The 24,013-nt window shown below is 42.3% G+C and overlaps 1 protein-coding gene across 4 annotated transcripts in view; it reads left to right on the forward strand.

Moving 5' to 3' along the window:
• cux1a (cut-like homeobox 1a) overlaps positions 1 to 24,013 on the forward strand; it is a 59,745-nt gene that overhangs the window by 29,691 nt on the left and 6,041 nt on the right. The window contains exons 6-22 of one of the 4 annotated variants that reach the window (XM_061719441.1): positions 3,394 to 3,517; positions 6,837 to 6,913; positions 7,305 to 7,371; positions 11,726 to 11,774; positions 13,110 to 13,214; positions 13,671 to 13,859; positions 14,022 to 14,080; positions 14,398 to 14,440; positions 14,570 to 14,666; positions 16,823 to 17,617; positions 18,324 to 18,407; positions 18,894 to 18,995; positions 19,633 to 20,174; positions 20,298 to 20,439; positions 21,065 to 21,355; positions 21,494 to 21,682; positions 23,373 to 23,637. In XM_061719441.1, the coding sequence (XP_061575425.1) occupies positions 3,394 to 3,517; positions 6,837 to 6,913; positions 7,305 to 7,371; positions 11,726 to 11,774; positions 13,110 to 13,214; positions 13,671 to 13,859; positions 14,022 to 14,080; positions 14,398 to 14,440; positions 14,570 to 14,666; positions 16,823 to 17,617; positions 18,324 to 18,407; positions 18,894 to 18,995; positions 19,633 to 20,174; positions 20,298 to 20,439; positions 21,065 to 21,355; positions 21,494 to 21,682; positions 23,373 to 23,637 (3,220 nt within the window). The remainder of the gene's footprint in view (positions 1 to 3,393; positions 3,518 to 6,836; positions 6,914 to 7,304; positions 7,372 to 11,725; positions 11,775 to 13,109; positions 13,215 to 13,670; positions 13,860 to 14,021; positions 14,081 to 14,397; positions 14,441 to 14,569; positions 14,667 to 16,822; positions 17,618 to 18,323; positions 18,408 to 18,893; positions 18,996 to 19,632; positions 20,175 to 20,297; positions 20,440 to 21,064; positions 21,356 to 21,493; positions 21,683 to 23,372; positions 23,638 to 24,013) is intronic. The other 3 variants (XM_061719442.1, XM_061719443.1, XM_061719444.1) reach the window with 3 other exon arrangements.

The following is a 24,013-nucleotide window of genomic DNA, read 5'->3' on the forward strand; positions in this document are numbered from 1 at the left end:
TATATATATATATATATATATATATATATATATATATATATATATATATATATATATATATATATATACTTTATTACTGACAATAAAGATTATTATTCTTAGCAACAACATGTGATATATTACACCATGTGGGTACTGAACAGAAATTAAGGAAAAAAATGCAACTTTAGTATATATTACAAGTCAAGTGCTTGTAGAGCCACCTTTTTTATTTTTTTTTAATATAAAAAAAAATGTTAAGATTTTTTTGGGCTCTAGTGGCCCCTTTATTCAAGTTGCAGACAGGAAGGGGGTAGAGAGAGAGAATGGGGATGACATGCAGCAAACGTGCGCAGACCGGGATTCAAACCTGCAACCACTGCAGGAGGACAGTAGCCTCAGTATATGAGCCGCTTGCTTAACCCACTGCACCACTGAGCAGCTCAAGAGAGCCACCTTTTAGCTACAATAATTTTATTCAAGTGTTCCATGACATTAGTTTCTCAAATAATTTTTGAATCAAATCTTAACCTTTTTTATTATGTTTATTTTATTAAAGTTTGTGGGCATTTGTTTATGTAAAATACTCTAAATGTCCCTCGACAGAAATTCTGTGGAGTTGGCATCTGAACTTGAAGGTGGCATTGAATTAGGCTTGATGTGAATCTATTTGGATCACATGGTCAAAAAATAAACCTACCGTACTTCAGGACTTGGCTAGCTTTGACCACAGTGACAGAATTAACCGATGAAATTCAGAGGAAGAATAAAGTAAGACTTTGCAGTATAAATGCAAAGCTAGATGATACAGTCAGTAAGCCTAAGGGTAGAATAAAAGTAGTTTTTTTCCGTCTATGCAGGTACCTGTTACAGGCTTTGAGACTTTTCCTATGTATTACCTCATGTTAGTTGTGCATTAATAAAAGACGATAATATTAGGTGTTAATACACTGCCGCTTTACTTCTACCACTTGTTGGTTGATTCCTCTTACTGGACTGTGATTAAGCAATCTAACCAAGCTTATATAACTTTCTAATTGGATTTTGATGATTGTCCTGTGATAGGGCATCAGTAGCCTTAATTATAAGCGGATTACCATTAGCATGGGTCTGGCATAGGCCTTTTTGGGGTCTTGACCATCAACGCATGTCTCTATAACCAGGAAACACCTATTTATTATTTTTACTTTTTTTATCATTATTCTTCCTCCTCCTCCTGCTCGTCCTGTTTGTGGTACGTTATCACCACCTGTTACTTCGCCTGATCAGTGCACCTTACAGAGGTTCTACACTGTAATCATGACACGATGGCTGAACCCAGGAGGAGACCATCTCCTAGTTTACATGTCGGACCCCTGCTCACCTTTTAATATAGATTAGATATAGATATAATATAGATAGGGGACATTAGAAGAAAATGGCGAGCAGAAAATAATTTTTGGATGGAGTTGGTGGTCATGGTAAGATACCAGGTGCTAGTGGGACACGGTCCCATGCACGGCTCTGGGCATGACTTTTACTGGGACATTGCAACATCATGGTTTTGTTGCTTTCTCAGCCATACTGGTTCAATTACTAGATTTGCTGCTGTGCTTATATTGTTGTCCTGTAAAATGAGTGACCCAGTGTCGGCCAAGCTTTAACTATAGGACAAATGGCTTCACGTTTCACTCTTGCATATTTTGACAGTTTGCAGTCAGTGAAAGAGCCACAAGGTTCCAAATTCCTGAACAACAAGCCCAAATCACCATAAGTCCACCTCAGTGGTTGGAAGTTTGTGTGAGGTGTTTCTGCTGTATTTGTATTTGCGAAAGGGACATTGTTCCAGAAGTCTTCAGATATGTTCAAATGTAAATTGGCAAACTGGAGTGGGAGAGAATAAGTTTTCTTCTGGCAACGTACCCAGACAAGCTGAACTCATTTAATTGAACTTTCATGAACTTTAACATTTAACTTAGTGACTGAGATTTGAGTGTGGGATATATACATATTTGTTTCAGCTTTCATAGAGGCAGTCGCAGTTGCTGATTATCTAATAATCAAGTCCATAATAATTTCATTATTTCCACCTGGCTGCTCCGTAACTCTTAATTCTCCTGAAAGCATTAAGGGTGTACTTCAGATTCCATATTTGAATGTTTTTTCATCTTTTGCTAAAGAAGTTATTCCACATAATATAATATGTTATCTTTTTTTAAGGATATCTCTGAAAGATGGGTTGTTTTTTTTTTTTCATCAATAAAGCAATGAAATGTAAAACGCTAGAATTGAAAGAGGGTACGGTATACTTTTTTTTGACTGTATTTAATGATTCATACATTTTTCAGAAACACACGAAATCTACAAGGTTTTACATTTTCAAATAGGTTTTAAAGAGAAAAAACACAAGGCGCAGTTTCATGAATAAAAGACGACCAGCTACCTCCGGGTAAAGAAAGATGGGAAAAACTGACAAAAGCTGAGGGATGAGTGTGAAGCAGTAATAAAAGTGGTGCAATTTCAGTCAAAGGGAAAGCGAGGGAGCAGGCAGGGAATGTTTTGGAATCCCCCTTTTTCTCAGTGAGAGTTAATTGGAACAGGTCAATAGCGGCAGGGTTCCATTCTGCCATTGATTTTTCCTTTTCCCTCATCCTTTATCCCTCCTTCCCGCCTCAATAGATTGGGGATATTTAAACCCCAAAACACGCTGTGGAACTCCCACTCCTGTTAAACACGCATAGACCTGCCTGCACACTCGCATGTACACACACACACCGAAGACACACAGAGTGCAGAGGCCATTGATCCCCGCAACCTAAATGTTTAAAGTTCAGTTAAGCAGTTAAGGGGTAAGAGGGCTCTAAGGGGACTCTCCTCTATTGATTATGTGTCAGAGCACTGAGACTGGAGTTTAAATCACACGCGCATGTACACTCACACACACACATCTTGCTAAGAGCCCTCAGTCAAAGGCAGCAGGCAGGATTGCTCTATATCATTGTCTCACTCGCTTATATCCTTCTCTGAGAAACACACAAATGCACTCACACGCGCAGGGAAGAGGTCTGTTTATTACTCCCGTTATGTGTTAGATTTATTTGTGGCTGCCTCATACAGAGCTCAGCTGTCAGCAGGTTATGGAGTTTCTGTACTAATGCAGCCCTAATGAATACAGAATATTTGCTGCATGTGAACGCTGAATATTCTGTACCAGTCACGGATGTAAAGATTAGACTGGAGCCATAAGGGCCAAGGTTTTCATTTGTGCTGACAGAGGCAGAATGAGGGGTACAAAATGCTGTTCTTAAGCAAAGGTCTTATACATCATTGCCACTGCCCTACAATCTGTTTTCCATGTGTGCTTGGAAATAGCCTGCATTTTTACTCATCTTTCCTTCTCTCCACACTTGTCTTTCTGTCCCGACCCTTCTTCAGAGGTGACCATCAAGACTCTGAAGGAGAAAATCCGGGAGTACGAGCAGTCTCTTAAGAACCAAGCTGAGAACCTGGCTCAAGAAAAGCAGCTGCAGCTACACAACGACTATGCAGAGAAGGAGAGGTATAACTGTTGGTGTGCATTCACGTTTCAAAGACCTCTGCACTGTTTTGCATTTTCAAACCTCTGGGTCATTGTGCCCTCAGGCAGAACTGTTGATTCTAATCTTTGAATAATGGGTTGGAAATTTCAGGCTTTACTTAACAAAGCAATTTTTCAAGATTTCATTTGTGCACACAGGAATCTAAGTAACTTACTGTTTATAAAGTCATTAGGAATAAACGCCATAGATTTCTATTTATTTTCAATTTAAATCTACCTCAACTATTTTGTTTGAACTTTTGCCTCAATTTTCTTTTATTGTTCTAGATACGAACAGAAAATATGACGCCCACCAAATACTTTGACATATATTTAGCTGTTACTGTATTTTGATACAAGTTTACTTCCTGTTCAAGCTGGAAGAGAAAAATAAAAATGGGGAAGTTAATGTAGGTAAGCGGTTCTGCACCATTTCTAACCAGAAGACCTTTTGTGTCATTCAGTAAATATCCTCTCACCCTCAGCTGCTCATTTTGTAAGGAAATTGTTTTTAGAAGAAAAAAAGTTGGCTCCGTAAACTGGAAGCAGTGGGTGTAGGGGCAGGTTGCAACCCCAACCCTAACAAACATTGCTCCAGCCAATCACTGACAGGGGAAGGCTTCTTGCTTCTACATTTGAAGTTATGGGGCATTTTTTTCTCAGGATGTTCACTAAAGGGAGGGTGAGTTAACTCTCTGTATTAATGTCCTAATATATTTAATGTTTGGTTCAAATATCCACAGATCCAGAAATCACTTACCCTATCTTTTATTGCCAAGCACTCTAGACTCAACTTGCTAACTGGTTTAAAGTAAACTTCGAACCATTTTACATTTTTTGAATAGTTTCCATACATCAACCCAAAATGTCAGTGTGACTGGAAGAGGGTTTTAGGGCATTAGTTTTGGAGTTCCAACTCACCAGATGTTGAGTGGCCGCTGGATCAGACTGGAGGAACAGAGTTGATTCTGACATTATCTTTCTTTTCAACATAGGAGGTGGAGTCGAGATAGGAAGCTGACTCTACTCTTTACAGAATGTGTTAGTTTTGAAGTTGGTGTCGCCTCTTTCCACTATCCACTTCAGAACAATAGAAAATATTGCCCGACTTAAGGTCAGGTGGAGGAAAAGGTGAAGTGGCTGGATATTTGTACAACAAGCTTGGTTTACTGATGCACTGCAAATCTGAACAAATAACTGAATTACATTCTCAGATTCACAATGACCAAGACTTCAGTGACGGCGTTGGGTTATGGTGGATTTTTCTTTTTATTTTAATTTTTTTTTAAATTTTAAGTCAGTTCAGACTGTCAAATATATTCTCTGAAGCACATGTGTTTTTTTTTCTTCTATTTCCTGTGTATAAATAAGAAAAGACTAAACCTTTTTGGAGAAGACTTGAGAAAACTCCTCTGAGCAGCTGCTTTTCTTCAGTGGAGGAGAAGTGTTCCGGGGTGTGCTCTGAGCACTTTTAGCCAATTAGAACTCGCTGTCTTGAGCTCTCTCTGCAGCAGCTCTGATCTCTTCCAGTAATATTATCAAATACATATGAATGCCCCTCTCCTCATTCTCCTCTACAGTCTACATATTGTAAAATTAAACATCGCATTGAATCATATGTATCATCAATATACATACATGTAAAGCTTACCGTTGATTGGTCAGTCATAGAGGTAAAATGGAATTCCTGTACATTTTCTCAAGTCCAAGGAGTAATCATTCTTATGCGTCAGCGCCCTGCCTGACAAATTCTGGCTAGCTAGCTCCATTTTAAAAAGGAAAAACTATTTGGATCTTGGAGTTCATTTATGTCATAAACAAAATTTCAGACAATAACTGTACAGCAGGTTAATTTGTTAGTAAGCATGTTAGATGGTCTCAGTTTTATGAACAGCAATCCGACGAGGCCCCCTGAGAAGTAAGGAGAGGAATCTTGTGAGAGACTTTACACTGGATTGTAGTCGTTGTCATTTTGTCTTTGTTAATGGTTGTAAAATGAGTTTCCTTGTCAATCTATAATCAGTCAATATTTGTTCTAGATGATCTTTGTGGAGAGGAGGGAAAGTTCCTGCTCTTCCAGGGTTTAGGGAGGAGGTGTAAATCTATCACCTTAGAGTTCCTTTAAAGAGGGCTTTCTGTTTTTGAGACTGAATAGGGTCAAAATGTCTTCAGGTTTGTTTGTTCTCCTAGTGGTATCTGGTGTGGACAATCGCTGACTTGGTAAGGTTCGTCTAGAGTTCTTCTATTCTTATCTGGGGGAAAGGGGAATCCTGATGGAAAAGAGGAGGAGAGAAAGGTCTGGCAGTTTGTCCTTGTGGCTTCTCTGAAGCTGTCTCAAATATAAGTGCGGTTTGTGCACACTTGTCCTGTCTTATTCAATCCAGACTTGTATGATTACGTCCTGTTCATGCTATCTCCAAGTTTGTATTAATGTGGATAGAAACAGTGCCGTCCCTCTATAATGATGAGTCGGTGATACTCTAGTGCAAACCTGAAGAACAACAATGAGATGATTAAATTGTTTCTTTAAAAGTGATTTCTTTCCAACTTGAAAACCCCCCAACTTTTTTAACATAGTTTTTGTTGATTCAAAACATTACAAACCTTTGGTTTTCCCTTTGTCGCTCACCTCATTTGCGGTATGGAGGTATATTAAAACCTTTCAGACTTTTAGTAGAAGATCAATTGTCTAACTGTATTTCCTGTACGTCACTGTTTTATAGGCCTCTTCCTGTCTGCAGAGAGCTGACTTCCTGTGTCTGAGAGTGGTAGTAAATGGATGGCACCTCCTGATGTATTTTATCTTGCAAGGGGAGACAGACAGAGATGAAAAGGATGAAGTAGAGGGCAGAAAAATAGAGATGACAGGGGAGACAGATTGGCGGAGAAGGGGGGGGTGGGCATCAGAGAGTGTCATAAAGAAAGTCTTTGTGCTCGTTTATTGATGTTTTTACACGCAGTAGCAATTTCTCAGCACAGCACAACTTTTTTTATATACTAAGAATGATTCTATTTTATCCATGTGGTTTTGGTCGCCCCTCCCCCCCGCTCTTAATCACCCCTTGCTCACCCCACCCCCAGGGTGCAGTGTGCCCCAGTGGCCAGACATTCCTGCCTAATAGGGCTGCTTAATGAGGAGTGGGTTGTGTTGGGAGGATTTTAGTGGGGAAAACACTTCAGAAATGGTGGGAAAACTGAGAATAGTTGCTGTTGCCATGAAGTGTAAACCCAAGATTAGCTGACTTACTATCTCTAAACTGTGACTTTGTGCTTTCTGCTCCCTTTTTTGTCGCCTCCCTAGGAAACTCGAGGAGAGCCAGGCCTCCATGTCCACAAGGCTGGAAGAAGCTGACCACAAAGTCCAGTCCTTACAGACAGGTACCGGCCCATTCAGTCCTCACAAGCCTGCACAAATCACTGAAAATGCCTTGGACTTGGCTTTAAATAATCTGAAAAGGGTTTTAAGTATTTCTCTTAATGTTCATCCTTGTTGGTAGAAATGTGAGTGTGTGTGTGTGTGGGGGGGGGGGGGGGGGGGTGATTAAGTTAATCTGCTTCATCTGCCCTTCGTGGGTGTGGTTTGAGTCTGGCAGCATAAGCAAAAATGTTCAAAACTGTCTTCTTGAATTTTTGAAGAAAAGTCACGTATGGGCTCATAGATCATAGATCAATGGAATGAAACACTGTTGGAGTTATTTTTTGATGGTACTTTTATAAAAAAAAAAAAAAAAAAGAAACTCACAACTGACTATTTCCCTATCTTTTGCAGCACTTGAAACAACTCAGGCTGAGCTCTTTGATTTGAAGACAAAGTATGATGAGGAATCTACAGCAAAGTATGTGCATCGCTGCAGTACATCTGTTTGTGGGTGACTTCTCCCCTCTGGCTCAGCCATACTCTGTTCCTGACATTATCATCCTGTTTAGTGAATCTCCCTCCCCGTAAACCCCCCCTTTCTCTCCCCAACAGCTGGAATGTCTCCCACAACGCTCAGCAGCCTCCAAATCCCAGTATTACCCACGCACTGTAAATACTGAAAGGGATTGTGATGTGTTCTGCAGCCTCAGCAAAGCATTGAAATAGATTTATTTTTTGCAGTGTAGTTTAAAGTGCTCTGTGATTTATCAGAGTTATGACAGAGAAAGGTAGGTCACTTTGAGAAGTCGTACTTAAAGCCACACAGGTATTCTAACGGAACCTGAAAGATAACTTGGCTTCGGTTACTTGAGGTGTGCGCATCTATCATTATTGATCCTTTAGTAGTGCCCAGGATGAGAACAGAAGCTTTTCCATGTCGGCACTCCACACTGTGAAGTGGCACTTTATGACATTCACACTCCTTATTTCCCCAGGGTTAGTAGTGGGAACCAGAACCACCCAAGCATCCAGATTGTTTCCAGAAAGCTGAACGTTTATTTCTGGAAAGATGGTGTTTCATTGTTAATTTGTGCACTGCATAAATCAAAGGAAAAATGGTCAAGGGCATCCTGCATGCATGTACAAAGTACAGCGCGACATAAACATGGCTTTAAAAGACGATCCCATCCCATTTACTCTGCCCCAAACTCTCCGTGTCTCTCCATTAACAGAGTTGTTAAATTGATTGCCTGTTAAAAAGGGATCAATTCCTCTTCTGTTCTCAGAATTCTTTTTTTTGTCTTTTTACCTCCCACGCTTTTATCTTTTATCATCGGCATTATGTGTTTGTGTGAGAGGAAAAGCCGCAGGAAGATATTGCTTGCAGTGTAATAGCACTAATCAATAGGTTTCATTGTCTGTCAGAGGGTCATCTCTGTGTGTTTTTTTTTTTTTGGTTTGGTTTTTTTTCCTTTCCCCCGACTACATTGCTCTTCTCCATTACTTTGAGCTTCCTTCATTGTCCACGTCTCTTCCTTTTATGTCAGAAGAAAGCACATTTTGAAAAGACACTTACAGTAGGCCCCATTTGCTTACAGAAGCTAATAAGCACATGCCCGCCCACATTCACACATGCACTCCCATTTCAAGTATACACACACATTCACTCACTCACTCGCTCGTGAGCCCGAGGCAGTCAGGGTCCTTGACTATGTGGCGTGCTGTGATCTGAAATTTTAATGCAACGCTTTAAAGCGCACACAAACCCTCTCTAACCCTGCACCCTCCCAGTCCTTGGAGTCCTTCCCCCGTTTACTGCTTGGCTGAGCAAATCGCCAGTGTTTGGCTGAGCACAACTTTTAACCCTTTAACTGTGTATATTTTGGCATTGCAAAACACAAATGCCATTCACACACTCGCTGTAAACTTTACACCGAGGACATTGCGTGACAAATCCCCCATCCTCTTGCTGCATTTGAGTAATCTGCCTTTTAACACACACACACACACACACACACACACACACACACACACACACACACACACACACACACACACACACACACACACACACATATGCACACAATCACAAACACATTGACAGATGTGGACTGGTTCCCTAAGAATTTGGTGAATGCTGCTGAGCCTGGAGTGTGTGAGCGTCAGCGGGAGGCGGGCCTGTAGATGTAGCGTAGCCCCCTCTCTGTGTCAGCCCTGTGAGGGTCTGGCTGGCCGCATTTTCATCGTTTAGTCTCCGTTAAAGATTAATGATATATTGATCTCCAGACCCACAGAATGTTGTGTGCGCGTGTGTGTGTGTGTATGCGTGTGTGTGCGCGCGGGCATGTAAGCTCCCTTGCGTGCGTGCTTGTTCTGTGTATAGACGGCTTGAGAGCATTGTGGTAGCCATTTAATTGATGATAATTAGGGAGAAGTTGGTTTTGCCTTCCTGTGTCCACCTCAAGTGCATGCAAACACAAAATGGCGCACAATATACACACAAAGATACACTCTCACAGCTAGCCTCTTTTAAGCCTCCTTGAAATCCCCAAGGTAACACGCTGTGAAAACGCAATGTAGAGAAAGCCGAGGAAAGAAGAGGAATGGAGTGATGAAAGCTGGAGGGCAAAAAAGCAAGCCAGGGGCTGGAGGCTTCAGCGAGGAAGAGGGGATAAGAGCATGATAGAGAAGGGAAATGAAAATCTAAATCAGGGGAATATCCTGCTGGCACCAAGGACGGAGGCCGAGGAAGAGAGGGCGAAAGATGAGAGAGGGGAGGTGGAAGGAAAGGGATGAAAGGTGTGGGGGGGGAGAAGTGGAGGACATTGGGAAGGGACTGGTTGAGAGGAAAGGATGGAAGAAGGCAGAGAGGTGGAAAAGAAAACGAGCGATTGAGTGAGGAGCAGAAGAGAGAAGATGATAAGAGATGAAAAGAGCTGTCTGAGATAGAGGAAGTAGAGTAGGGGCTTAGAGGCTCTGGGTTTGTTTCAGAAGTCCTACACTGATGTCACTGGGTGCACCGATTGGCTATCAGGGTACAAAAGAAAAGTGTGTGTGAGTGGGTAAGGGTTGTGTGCGTCGTGTGCGTGATTTCAAACGGAACGTCACAGCTACTCTATAGCACCTCCAGGTGGCTGTTTTATTGAGCTTTGTTTATAAGTTTTGGTGGCACAAAATCAGACTTTGTTTCTACGGATCGTCCCTGTATTGTTAAGGGTTTGATGATTTAATTCCACTGGGTGCAAAGGCGGGCCGTTCATGGTCCCCGGCCCTGCAGCGACTGACTGAACGTATCAGGGTATGGAGAAAATCCCTTCCCTGTGATCTGCTTTGGTCTTCAGCCTCTAGCTTTGCCTTTATAATTCCCAAATACAGCCAAATCCAAAGGTTATTTAAGAAGACTTTGTGCATCTGTACTTTGATTAAATGATCACATTTGGAGCAGAAGCGGTGCTGTATTTGGGTTGCATTACTACCCATAAACGCTCTCCATTACAAGCTTTTCTAGCTTGTTGGCTCTCTGACCTTACATTTGTGTGCTGCAGAGGGACAGACTGAGCACGTGGGTCCCACACACTGTAGCTTAAGACAGGATAAAAGCTGTTGAGGTAGTGTACTATTATGTTGCTTAAATACATACCAGATCCTTTTAACTATTAGGGAAAGAATAAAAGCACAGAGTGAAAAGCGCTCCCGCCCACATCTGATTCCTTTTGCTGCATTGCCCGTGGCACAATGTTGACCTAATATCAACTGTGTCTGTTTTGTTAAACACATTCAAATCAGTAGTACTCAAGCCTATGGGACATAACGCTGTTTCTCATACTGTGACACACAAATACAAAAGCTGCGTGGGCTATTGGGTTCACTATCCAAAAGATTGCAGTCAAATCAAAAGGTCTTAATGGACCCAACAGTGCACATATGCACTAACATCTTTGCACTCATGTATTCTTATCGTGAAAAATATATTAAATAAACATGTCTGCATGTGCATCGCATCTTTCTGCTGCATTAAACACTATTCATGAGGTCAATATTTCCATGCTTCCCTCAAACCGGGAAATGCACTCAAGATTCAGCCGGGTACAAACACCCACACTGGCAACTAATTAACTAATTGCGTAACCACTTTTAGACAATTAAAACAGTTGGTGATGTTTAACCTAAAATTCCATTCAGGATTTACAAACGTTAACATTTATTTGGCACTTTTTGTTTTGTTCTGTGTCTATTAACCCCCCGCGCCCACATAGATTCTACCGTTTTCATGCAAATAATGTTTTTTACGTCACTCACGGGGGGGGGGGACAAAAAGGTCATTAAACAATATTTCCGAAGTCCGATGAGATGCGGTATTATGGGGATGTGTTCTTGCTTTCTGACCTCTAGCAAGTGAGAGGTGAACCGTGGCCTCCATCCAGACCATTAGTCAGACACAATCGCACAGCTTCATTGCAGATTAGTCTGATGTATTAGGACTTAGAGGTCTATTAATGTAATCCCACTGTTTTAGTGTGGCCCGGGTTTAGGGACTTACATGTGCACACCCACAAGCATCGACAGACAGGTACACTTAAATACATATATGCAAGCACGCACTCAAGCTGCTTGGGTTATGAGGTTCACAATCAATGGATTAAAATGAAATTTAGACGGTAGCTTAATGGAAGCAGTATTCTCTAAATGTGTACACACGTGTGCAGAGTGTTCTGCTCTTTTTGGGGAGTCATCTACTCACTTATCCTGTTTTTACGCATAAATGTGTGTCCCTGCAGTGCTGTTACAGTTGGTCTTATTCTATTGATTATTAATGAGTTTTTCTCTCCCAGGGCCGATGAGATCGAGATGGTGATGACAGACCTGGAAAGAGCCAATCAGGTAATCCTGAAATGGTCCTCAATACATGTTTCATTCACTCTGATTAACATTGGATTCATCAGGAGTAAATAAGTGTTTAGAGGGTGACAGGTTTTATCTTTTTATTTTGTGTGTTTTTTGAGAGTAATATATGTACAATAACAATTTAAAAACTGAATGGATTACATTTGCCATCTATCCACAATCTATTAAATGTGTCCTAGATTAATAAACACTTGTACATGACTTTGAGGGTTGCTGTTTGTTTTGCAAGTTTACTAAACACCTACCAAACCCATTGAGCTGAAATAAGCCCCCCGAGCCCAGCCTCTGCCCTCGTGTCGTAAATATTCCTGTGGTATCTGTTAATGTCATTGTTGTTAACTTCCATTGTTAGCCCAAGAGTACGATTTGTGGTTAAAGAGGTAGCATAGGCATGTAATGTTAATATTAGCCTAAAGGTTAACGCTTCAACTATAATGCCACACACGCACACACTCACTATTCACACTTCTGATTTGAGGTTTACAGAGGGTGACAGCATGGCCTCCAGCTCAGTCAGACTTTTTATATGCTTTTATAAGAATAAAGTGGAAAACAGGATTTTTCATTGCAACTAACACTCCAGCTCCCACCCAGTCAATAAGAGCTCTCAATCTGGATGCAATTAGGAACACTGTGGAATCGGCTCCCTGCAACTCTTAATGATGGCATGTTGGCCAGTGTTGCAGATGATGCACAGCTGGAGCATTGTGTTGTGGTTATAAAAACAAGCCAGCATGTATCATCACAGTTCTTGGGACTAATTCTCCTACTTTTAATTAAGGAAACATCCACTTTTGGTTGTCATCCTAATCTTTTCCTTTGAATTCTGTCAACTCTAAACTCTGTCTTGTATACTTGCTCATGCTGTAAGGGGGTTAGCTTCCTTGTAATGTATCCACGCTGCGATTTGATGAAGAGGAAGGTTGTGTAATGGAAAACCTTTTCACTTAAGTTTTATTACCTTTTGTCCAACACTTATGTAATCTAATTAATACATTTGTGTACTTTGAGAAAATTGTTTTTGCCGGTGGGAAAAAAAAGCTCCTCAATCACAAACAACTTGAGAACTTAGTAGTTGGTAACTGGTTGGTATCCTCCAGCTGTGAGCGAGGTGTAGCTGTTACCAGCCCGCTTTAAAAGAAATATACATGCCATGCAGAGACTTCAAGTTATTTCATGTGGATTAAATAAAAGAAGAGAATCTGTGTACACTAAAACGAACATGGGATTCAGCTGCTTCAAACATAGTTAAATTTTCTCAACATGACAAAAACTTCAACAAAAGATGATCTCTTCTGTTTCCCCTTCCAGCGAGCAGAAGCAGCTCAGAGAGAAGCGGAGGCACTCAGAGAGCAGCTGTCCTTGAGTAACCAGTCCCAGCAGCTCAGCAGCCCGCCCAAGGCCAGCCCAAACGCGGTAAAAGATTTTATTGATTCACAGGATTCTTGGCAAACGACATATTTGGAAGTTAAAAATTAGCTTTTTTTATGCTAGAGGTGTTTGGTTGATTGAAGCTTCAATTTATATGTCACTGTAGTCACTCATTCTGAGAGGTCAATCACTGGTATCACCAGTAATGATTTCCAATTTGGCAACTGTAAATGCGACTTGGTTAACAATAGACCCAGTTCATTGATACTTTGGCCCTATTCAAGTATCGGTTTCCTCGTACTGCCGCTCGGCTATGATCTGTTAAAGAGTTACCTCTAATTATTTACCTGAAGGAGGTGCTCTTTGCAGGAAATGATCAATACTGGTCAGCTTTTTTTCCTCTTGTTACTTGACTATTGAATATATCTAAAAGCACGACTTTCTGTGCATTGCGTTTGACAATGCTCATAGCTATAAACTTCTACTCTGTCTGGCCTTTAGGAACAGACGGCTGAGGCGGCAACCCACTCAAGTCTGGAAGCGGAGCTCAGGGCCAAAGAAAGGGAGACCGCCCAGCTGGTGGAGGACGTCCAGAGACTGCAGGCCAGCCTGACCAAACTCCGAGAGACCACCACCTCTCAGATCACACAGCTGGAGCAACAGCTCAGCAGCAAGTCTGCGGTCCTCAAGGTACCAACAAACCCCACCCCCCCTTTAATACTGTATTCCGATTATATCTGTATCTAAATTCATACCTTACCTGCTCTTTCACAGAAATGTATGAATGGCATGCAACATTTATTTTACTATTTTATTAATTTACATCTCTTTTCCCCTTTTTGTAATCTGCAGGAGCTAGAGGAGAAACTTGAGAAGCAAGCTGACTATGAGGAGGTGAAGAAGGAGTTGAGGTGAGGAGTAAATAATAATTTGTGTGCAAGTGTGACCAGCATGTGTGTTTTATTGCATGTGTTTGTGTGTGTCTTTAAGAAGGCTAAACATGCATGTTTCATTTGAGATGTATAATTAAAACGGAGTGCCCTTGTGATGAAGGCTGCATGTCTCTGGCTTTATGTTACCTCTCTTGTTCCCAGATCCTCCCTGACTTTTATATGTTTAAAGAGACAGAAATAAAAGGCATTGCTTTCTATTTACTTGTGCATACATATTCGTTGGTGATTGACCTACGTTTGACTGAGCTTTTTGTTTTTCCCCTCTCTTCTCGCAGTATCCTCAAGACTATGGAGTTTGGGACATCAGACTCTGTGCAGGTAAAAGACATCATCTTACACTGTTGATATGTTGTGACATTGATTAAGTTTTTGGAAAATTAATAGTAGAAATAAGTCTATAATATGAACATTTGAGAGATAAAAAAATGAAAATCCTCTCTGCATCAGGATTCTTCCAAACCTCTGGAAGTACTGCTGCTGGAGAGGAACCGCGCTCTTCAATCGGAGAGTGCTGCTCTGCGCATTGCCAACAGCGAGCTGAGTGGTAAGTCAGATCAAACGTGAGGCGATTGTAAGGACTTGGTTCTTAACAAAACTTTAACTAGAAAAACAAAACTAAACAAAACAAAAGTTTAGTCTAGGAAAATAGCACAGTGGCATACTTGAGTTCACTCAAAATTTCTGTTGGTGGGAATAGTTTTGTCTGCAAGAAGTTAAATGTGAAACTTTATTTTTGCTTTTTAAATTGTTTATTTTTTTTTCAAACTGTTTTAGTGGGAGGAAGTTAAATGATTACTATGCAAATGTTTGCACGCCCGAGATTTTAACTTACAGATAACTTTTAAAGAAGTTATTAGAAAAGACCTTAAGTTTGGTGTTCAAGAAAACGCGCGTGTGATGCGATGCATATTTCATATGTTAATAAAAGCTTATATGAAAGTTTTCTGGCACCAATGAGCAAAAGTGCAATATCTTTGGAGTTAAGAGAGGCAGGATTTCATGAGCAGGACATCTCTCTGCTTATTAAGCACAAGCACTGATCTTGTGCTAGGCTTGTGTTGCAGCCAGTTGAACAAGAGCAATTTCACCGGAGACGGAAAAATGCTGAAAATCAGATCGCTTCCACAATACAACAAGTATCTTAAGCACATCTCAAAATAACAAACTTTAGGGGCTCGTGCTTTAGGTTTTTTTTAAGTTTGATCCTGACAGCAGTCCACCTCAGCATCATCAAAAAGTTGAGGATCGAACTCTTAACAGCAAGATGGCCCAAGAATTTAACAGAACTTCAATTTCTCTTGAAAGAAGGACCAGATGCTGCTCAAACAGGAAGTTGACAAAAAGGGACTTAGAAAGAACTGATCATGAAGGGTCTTCAAATATTTATTTTGAGCACTTTTCCATTGTTCATATTTTAGCATTTTAAAAGGCAGATGGAGAAGGTCATTTTTAATAAATGGTAAAAGTTTCATGTTTAACTGAAAGCACTTTGAAAATGAAGCAAACTGTACCTCCTGTTGTTCACATTAACAGAAATTTTGACCGAACGCAAACTTTTGTATGCTATAACAAGAATTATTTTTCTCTGAGAATACTTAAGTATGGTTCCATGCTTATGAAATTATTTTTGTTTTTTGCACCTCTATCTGCAGATTAATTGTTAAAAAATTCAAAAGGTCTCTTGCTACTTTATAAACCAGAGAAACAACATTTCTGAACTATGGTTCAGAAATGTTGTTTCTCTGGTCTTGCACATCATCGAGAAGAGGAAGAAGCATATATGTTGTCTTTTAAATACCTAAGAAGTAGTGTGACCTAAAAGGTAAAAAACTGCACAACACAAAAATGAGGACACCATACATCGGGAGTATTGCCCTCTGCAACAGTGTTTATGGGTTTGAAATGTCATTGCTTTAGGCTTGAATAGCTGAATAGCTTTGAATTGATTAACATTCACAGTAAAGGGAGCTTACTGTCTTATTCAATCATGTTAAGTCTCAATGGTTATGCATTAGAATAATTCTCCCAAGCTCTCCACATCAAGATGAATTCTAATAGTTGCAAGACTGAAGAGGTATAATTTTTCTATATACGCTGTGGTGAATGTTAAACATAGAAATCAAACTACTTGCAGGTATAAGGCCTTTGATCAGGCAGCTGTGCTGTAAAGTCTTTGTTTTACCGACTTTAATCTGTTATCTGTTCGACTGTTTTTTTTTTTCTCTTTTTTTTAAATTCTTTTTAACCTGAATGTATTTTTAATGAACTTAATATTGTGATGTGAAATGGAATAAGAACAACCCATAGGAATGTACTGCAGAAGCATGGAAGAGGACACGCATGGTGTATTGGCTATCAAAGGACATTATTCACTTTGTTCATTTACTTTTGCTTTGCCTGCGAGAGAAAAACGAGACTGAGCGGTGGGCCAAACTAATCACCCTAAGTGCCACGGTGACAACGGTGTTGTTTGTCCTCTTCTTTTCTTCCAGGCTGTGACTTACAAGAAAGGTTGCCATCACAAATGCATGGGCACTTTGTCTGGGGGGGGTTGGCAAAAAAGGAGAATAAGGTTTACCAATTTGGAAGACTTGACTAAGATAGCATTAAACTTTTTTTTTTTTTTTTTTCTCTCTTGTTTTGGAACCCCTTTTTTGTTGACTCCCCCATAATGCATTGTGTGTCTGACCTTTCTTGTAGGGTCAGCCGGGCGAAAAGGGACAGAAGAGTCCACAACGAAGGAGGAGGCGAACAGCGACCCCTCTTCTTCGTCCCCTCCTCCCCCTCCCTCTCTCCCTTCCTCCTCTCAGCTGCCCCTGTCTCGCACTCACATGGACACCGTCAACACTGCCACCACCAACACCAGCGAAACACACCCTTTCACTCCAACAGGCATTGGACAGGACCTCTACTCCCCCGTGTTCCCTCTAGTGGGTGGTAAGATGGCTTTGAACTCCCTGATTCAGCGGCAGCTGCTCCAGACCTTCTATTCGAAAGCCTTGCAGGAGTCGTCTGGAATCCACAGTGGAGCTCTGCTGTTCACCCCCTTCACTCCAACTCTCAGCTCCATCCCTACCTCCACCCCTGGCTCAGGGTCTGCCTCCATCCCCCTGGCAGCCAGCAGCCCCCAGCCACCTCCAGCCAGTCCAGATATGGCTCCCGTCAACGGGAGCAGCACCGCGGGCAGTGCCCCGTCCCCGTCACCCAGCCACTCCGACGCTACCACCGGCAGCGTTTTGGACGGAGAGGACATGGACACAGCAGAGATTGCCCGTCAGGTGAAAGAGCAGCTGATCAAGCACAACATAGGACAACGTGTGTTTGGCCACTATGTGCTGGGATTGTCCCAGGGTTCGGTCAGCGAGATCCTGGCCAGACCAAAGCCGTGGAACAAGCTGACCATCCGTGGGAAGGAGCCCTTCCATAAGATGAGGCAGTTCCTGGCCGATGAGCAGAATATCCTCGCCCTGCGCAGCATCCAGGGAAGGCAGAGAGGTGAGTGTCTGTCTGAACTGTGTCTCCGTGTGAGCGTGTGTCAGTGTGTGTCTTGTTTGCGCGTGTGCACAGCCCTGTACAGAGCCATTGATTAGCTTGTCAATATGGACTAGCTTTATATTTCTCTTTCTCTCGCCTAACTCCCATTCTGTGCCACACCTGTGTGTTTTGAATGAGTTCCTAGTCACGCACTGATCCCAAGAGCCTCTCCTAGCTATTGTGGTCAATACAGAAACCTTTCACACATCAATACTATTGATCGTTGGGAACTAAGAGGAAGGCAGGAGTACTGTTAACTGCGGGTAGATTCGATTAGCCCGGGCCTGCTTTTCTTAACGCATCAGGACATTTCTGATTGAAGGTGGTCTCAGTAGTACAAAAAAATATTACAAAATGTATCAGCTAGTCATAAATGGCCCATGTAAAGCAAAGAGAAAAAGCCTCTGTTTTAAAGATGCTGTTAAATTATGAATCCCTAGCTTGCCTGAGTAGTGGTTTTAATATTTCTGTTTGAGTAGAAGTTCGGCCCTTACCGGGGCCACAGATGGTTAAGATCAATGCATTTATAGTACTGTATAATGTGCATTGGAAACACTCGTATTTTCAGATTATTGCAAGGCACCGTATAGTGTAGTTATAAAAGGGAGAAAAAAACAACAACACACAACGTGCCGTAACATAGTGTGTGGTATATTGTTTTTAACAGAGGGCTCAGGCCAGCCCCAGCTTAGCCGAGTGTTTCAGGATGTTCCGAAGCGGAGAACCCTCTCCGATACTGCTTCGCACACAGGTCTGTCCCCCTCACACGCAGAGATTCTAGCACGTTATGTCTGTGTAGCATGTTTGTGTTGGGGTGAAGTGTATCCATGGTGTGTGTGTGTTGCCGTTTTATTAATTGCAGGCAGGCATACAGATATAAATGTGCTTTGAAGGTAACCGCACAGTTCAAGTGACTTGCGTCAAAGGAAAAGCCAGAATGTGTATTTAGGGATTTTATTGGTAGTTGTTATTCTGTGGGGAGCATTTATTCCACGAGCTCTGTAGCACGTGTGCATGTGTGCGTTCCAACGGGACCAGACAAATTGAGGAAAATCTCTCCACTATAGTTGCCTTGTAGCTCACTGGTGGGAATGTTGGTCTTTGTGCTGTGCCATGGTGCAGTAATGTCATGTCCTTACTCGTTTGATTATTATTCTCTTTTAATGGCGTATTGGTTATCCTTGCTTTTTAATCTTAACGTGATTCCTCATCTCCTCCAATTTCCTTGTCCTTGCAGGTAACATCACTGCGCGTGTCCGTACCCCAGAGGCAGGATCAGATGAAGCTATCAAGTCCATTCTGGAACAAGCCAAAAGAGAGCTGCAGGTGCAGAAAGCTGGTGAGTTGCAGTTTTCTCATCTCCTAAGCCAGGGGCCGGCAACTAAAAATGTTGGAAGAGCCATATTGGACCAAAAACACAAAAAACAAATATGTCTGGAGCCGCAAAAAATTAAAAGTCTTAGAATGCCTTAGAATGAAGGCAACACATTCTGCATGTATCTATATTAGTTATAACTGGAGGAAGATTGTTTTTTTTCATTATGCACTTCGAGAAAAAAGTCGAAATGTTGAGAAAAATCGAAATGTCGAGAAAAAAGTCAAAATTTCAAGGAAAAAGTCAAAATGTCGAGAAAAAAGTCAAAATTTCGAGAAAAAAGTCAAAATGTCGAGAAAAAAGTCAAAATCTCGAGAAAAAAATCAAAATTTCGAGATTAAAAAGGAAAGGAAAAAGGAATAAAAAAAAGAAAAGAAGAAAAAAGAAAAAAGAAGGAAAAAAAAGGAAAAAAAAAGAAAAAAAGAAAAAAAGGTCAAACATTTTTGAAAAAGCTCCAGGAGCCACTAGGGCGGCGCTAAAGAGCCGCATGCGGCTCTGGAGCCGCGGGTTGCCGACCCCTGTCCTAAGCGAATCAGAACATTAATAATTGTTATGTCTTGTCTGTATCTCTCATGACTGCTCCTTTTTCTCCTTTTAATAGACTTGTCCCATGTTCAACCATCATATGTGGGACTGAAAGGAGGTGGGGGAGGCGGAGTAGGAAGCGGAGGGGGCAGTGGATCAGACGAAGCTATCCGCTCCATCTTGGAGCAAGCACGCAGAGAGATGGAGGCTCAACAGGCTGCACTAGAGCCCATCCTCAAGGCTTCGTCTTCATCCTCATCACTATCTCAGAGGGATATGCTGAGCTCTTCTCTCACCGCCCCCCTCCCACCTTACAACCCTCTGGCTCTCTCCCTCAAGAAGCCTGCCAGCTCCCTCTTGTCCTCGCCCTCATCCCCGTCTCCAGTTCTGGACTTCAGCTCCGGCGTGAAGCGGGAGAGAGCTTCTTCAGGGATCGACATGTCTGCTGATGGAGTGCTCAGACTGGGCCGGACCTCAGAGGGCTCGTCCCGCTCCGGAAGCACGGGAGGCGTGGGTTACTGGAGAGAGCAGTGGTGGAGCAACATGCACACGGATTCCCGAAGGACAATCTCCAATCAGACAGGAGAGGAGAACCACCACCTGGAGGACTCCAAAGAGGTGAGGGTTACGGGAAGAGAAGTGTACAAAGTGTTGTTGCTCCGTTTTTTTTGTCTGTCTGTTTTTCCAATTAGTGTAAAGTGGTGTGCATGCCTGAGCCGTTCTTCCTGGTGTGTGTTGTAGGGGATACTGAGCGATAGTCTGTCCCGACACAAACCTTGGAACAAGTTAAACCAGAGGAGCAGAGAGCCATATCTTCGCATGCAGCCTTGGCTCAATGGAGACCAGGGGCAAAACACACTCATCCAACAAGCTCAGAACCAAGGTAAACAATCACACACTCTCACTCGCACCGGCACACACTACACGGGTCCACACTATCATGCCATACCTGGACAGAGCCTTACACCGAAAGCCTGATTAAAACTAGTGACTAGTCATTGCTGTCAGTCTGTCATTCACCCCACCCAACCCTACTCCTCGTCCTCCTCGCCTCCCTCCTACCCATCCCCAGTGCTGTGGCACTGTCAGCCAGCATGCTGCTGGTTTGTCATGTCATAGACAAGTTAGTGTTGCAGCGCCAGATGGCAGCTCCGTGTGAGTGTGTGTGTATGTGCGTGTGTATGCTTCCCTCTTTTTCTCTCTGGGGGTGTAAACAGCAGCTAATGTATACTGACAGCTCCTCACGACTGCTCTCTTTCAGCCTGCTGAGCTGCTGAGCACTACTACAGAGACAGGGAGATGAAGGAATAAGAGGAAGCCAAAAAAGCTTCAAACTGAAAACTTTAAGCACCTTTTTGCCATTTTAACACAAGCTAAATTTTGTAAATGTAGTTTGACGGAAGTTTCTCATGATCCCAGCAGGAAGAGCAGCCGTAACCGTTTTGTCACTTAATGTAACATGTCACCTAACCTGTGTAATCTTTGCCACTGTGTCTGTTCTGCTCAAGCAGAGGGTACTCCCAAGACATCAGCAAGCTGCAGCCCCGCTCCCGAATCCCCCCTCAGTTCAGCCGAGGAGTCTGTCAATGGTCTCACTGGGGATCCGCTTGTTTCGCAAACTTCCAGCCTCAAACCTATGTCAGAAGATCCCTCTGGTGGGGAGTCTCAGCCTGGCACCCCTTTGCCTCTCCCAGGTCACTCGGGTCTCAGCATCCAGGAGATGGTTGCAATGTCTCCTGAGCTTGATACTTATGCCATCACCAAGAAGGTTAAGGAAGTGCTAACTGATAATAACCTTGGTAAGAAACAGGAATTTGATCTGCTTTTTTCCTGCTGTGAATCAGTGCAGTGTATCCACCATTGATGACATTTTTTTGAGCCACTGAATCAGTTCTGGAGAATTAACGTTTCTTTTCCTCTTTCTGCTACCTAACCAGGCCAGCGTCTGTTTGGGGAGACAATCTTGGGTCTGACTCAGGGCTCTGTCTCAGACCTGCTAGCCAGGCCCAAACCGTGGCACAAGCTGAGCCTGAAGGGTAGAGAGCCCTTTGTCCGCATGCAGCTTTGGCTACAGGACCCACACAGTGTGGAAAAACTCATGGACATGAAACGCCTTGAGAAGAAAGGTGTGTGTGTGTGTGTGTTTGTGTGTGTATGAGATGAAAGCTCGAGTGGCAAAAATGTGCATATTTTACAGTGCAGCACACTGTCAGAGCTAATGAACAAAAGGCTCACAGAGAAATCTTTATCTACCGTAGCATGTATTTATTTTATAAATAAATTCACAAATAAACACAAAAGTAGCAGCCTTTGAATTACACATGCACATCTGCACACACAATATCCTTTGTGTAGGACAGCAGAGCATGTTGTGCAGATCACAGTCATCTTGGTGTGATGTCGGTACCAATCAGGACTGCAGACATCACATACTGTATCCGATGTGACAGCTAGGGGACTGCCAGGGGCCTGCTTACTCACACTCATCAGCACACTTCTTCATCATAATCGTCATCATAATAATCATCAGTGTCTATAAGCTCGTATTTTTATCATTTGCTAGCCTGTAGCCTCACTCTGTCACTCCATCATTCTGCATTCTCCTCTGGTTGCAAGATTTGTTAGAGATTCAACAAAGCCGAGAGGCTTCACCCTTCCAGCTGCCTGAGAGTGACCCTTAACTGCTCACTTGAAGCGCTCGATCTCTAGAGACAGAATCCACATATTTAACTCTACCAGTAGGCATGGCCATCCAGGATCACGTTACCCTTCTGATACCTCAAACTACACAGTTAGGCAGAATATATAAACATGTCCCCACATCTCAGTGATTGCTGCATTTGGACCGGTGGAGTTAACTGTGTTCAACTTAATTTTAGATTGACAAAAAGCAGTCCGTCCAAATAGGAAAGGCCAGTGGTCTCGGCCATCAGTGGAGCCTAGAGGAAAGACATGGACTTAATCCGGAATAACCATATTTGACCTTTCACTCTTGTGGTACAAGCCTGTGAGGCAGCACACAACTTTCAGTGACCTAACCTTGCTCTAAGGGGTTCTTTTGTTTTATTTTTTATTGTTCTTTTTTTTTTTAAACCCTCTTCAATATTTATTTTTATATATATGTATATGTGTTTATAAATGTGTGTGTGTATATAGATAGATAGATAGATAGATAGATAGATAGATAGATAGATAGATAGATCGATAGATAGATAGATACACACACACACATATAGTATATGGCAGTGTGTTTTGGGGGTTGGGGGAAATGTCAGCCTCATGTGGAGCTGCCATGAGCTGTTCATTTTCAGCTACTGGTGCCTGAAGTAAATGGTGCGCTTGCATGCCATAAAATGGAAGGGATGCTTTCATTGTTAGGATTGTTTAGAAAGACAAGAGCACCATCTAATGGATGGCGAGGAGGCTGCCAGAGCAAGGTTTCACATCCATGTTGTCAACAGAAGATCTTAGTAATTTAGAGAAAGATTACAATTTGTGTTAGCAGTAGTACTTTATTGTGTATTACAAAAAAAAACTCAAAATGTAGATATGCTTTAATCTTCCAGTCATTAAGTCTTCCCTAGCTCTTTGAATGCAGCACCAGGGCTTATTCTAATCAAGAGGCTGCATCTTTTCTTTACTAAGGATTTAAGATTTTCAGATTCCAAAGATTCCACATTGCCCCCCCCCCCCTCTCTGTTAATAAAGAAGAAGGTTGCATTGTTTGTATCGGTAAAATGACTCTGAACTTGTGGTGACACGGAGGCTTTTCCAGTTATACTAACATCTGCCTGTTGTTTCCATGTGTTCGTGCAGCTTACATGAAGAGGCGGCTGAGCTCCCTGAGTGACAGCCATCCCGTGGACGGAGGTCTGGCAGGGCCAGATTATGTGCAGGGTTCCCAGAGCCCGGGACATCAGCACCTGAAGAAGCCCAGAGTCGTGTTGGGCCCTGAGGAGAAGGAGGCCCTGAAACGGGCTTATCAGCAGAAGCCTTACCCCTCCCCTAAAACCATAGAGGAGCTGGCCTCCCAGCTTAACCTGAAGACCAGTACTGTCATCAACTGGTTCCATAATTACAGGTGTGTAGCACGCCAAGGAGCAACCGCTCCTGCTGACTCGTGCTTGTGTTGCATGGCGTCTAGGGGTGTAACGATACACTAATCTCACGATACGGTACGATACACGATATTGAGGTCACGATAACGATACGATACGATATTATAGCAGTATTTTTTTAACAACCTTGAATGAGGAACATATGACTGGAAAAAATTGTCTTTTATTTGAAAGACACAAAATACAAAACAACACTTTACGTTTGCCCTATTGTTACAGTTTGTAATGCTTTATAACTGTTTAAGTTTTAAAGAGAAAGCCAGGCCAACCATTTTCCACAAACTGAACTAAAAGTAAATGTCAGGTTTGCATTATGATCTTCAGTTTCATACAAGTACA

Source organism: Cololabis saira, chromosome 4, assembly GCF_033807715.1.
Source record: "Cololabis saira isolate AMF1-May2022 chromosome 4, fColSai1.1, whole genome shotgun sequence".
Classification (NCBI taxonomy): domain Eukaryota; kingdom Metazoa; phylum Chordata; class Actinopteri; order Beloniformes; family Belonidae; genus Cololabis; species Cololabis saira.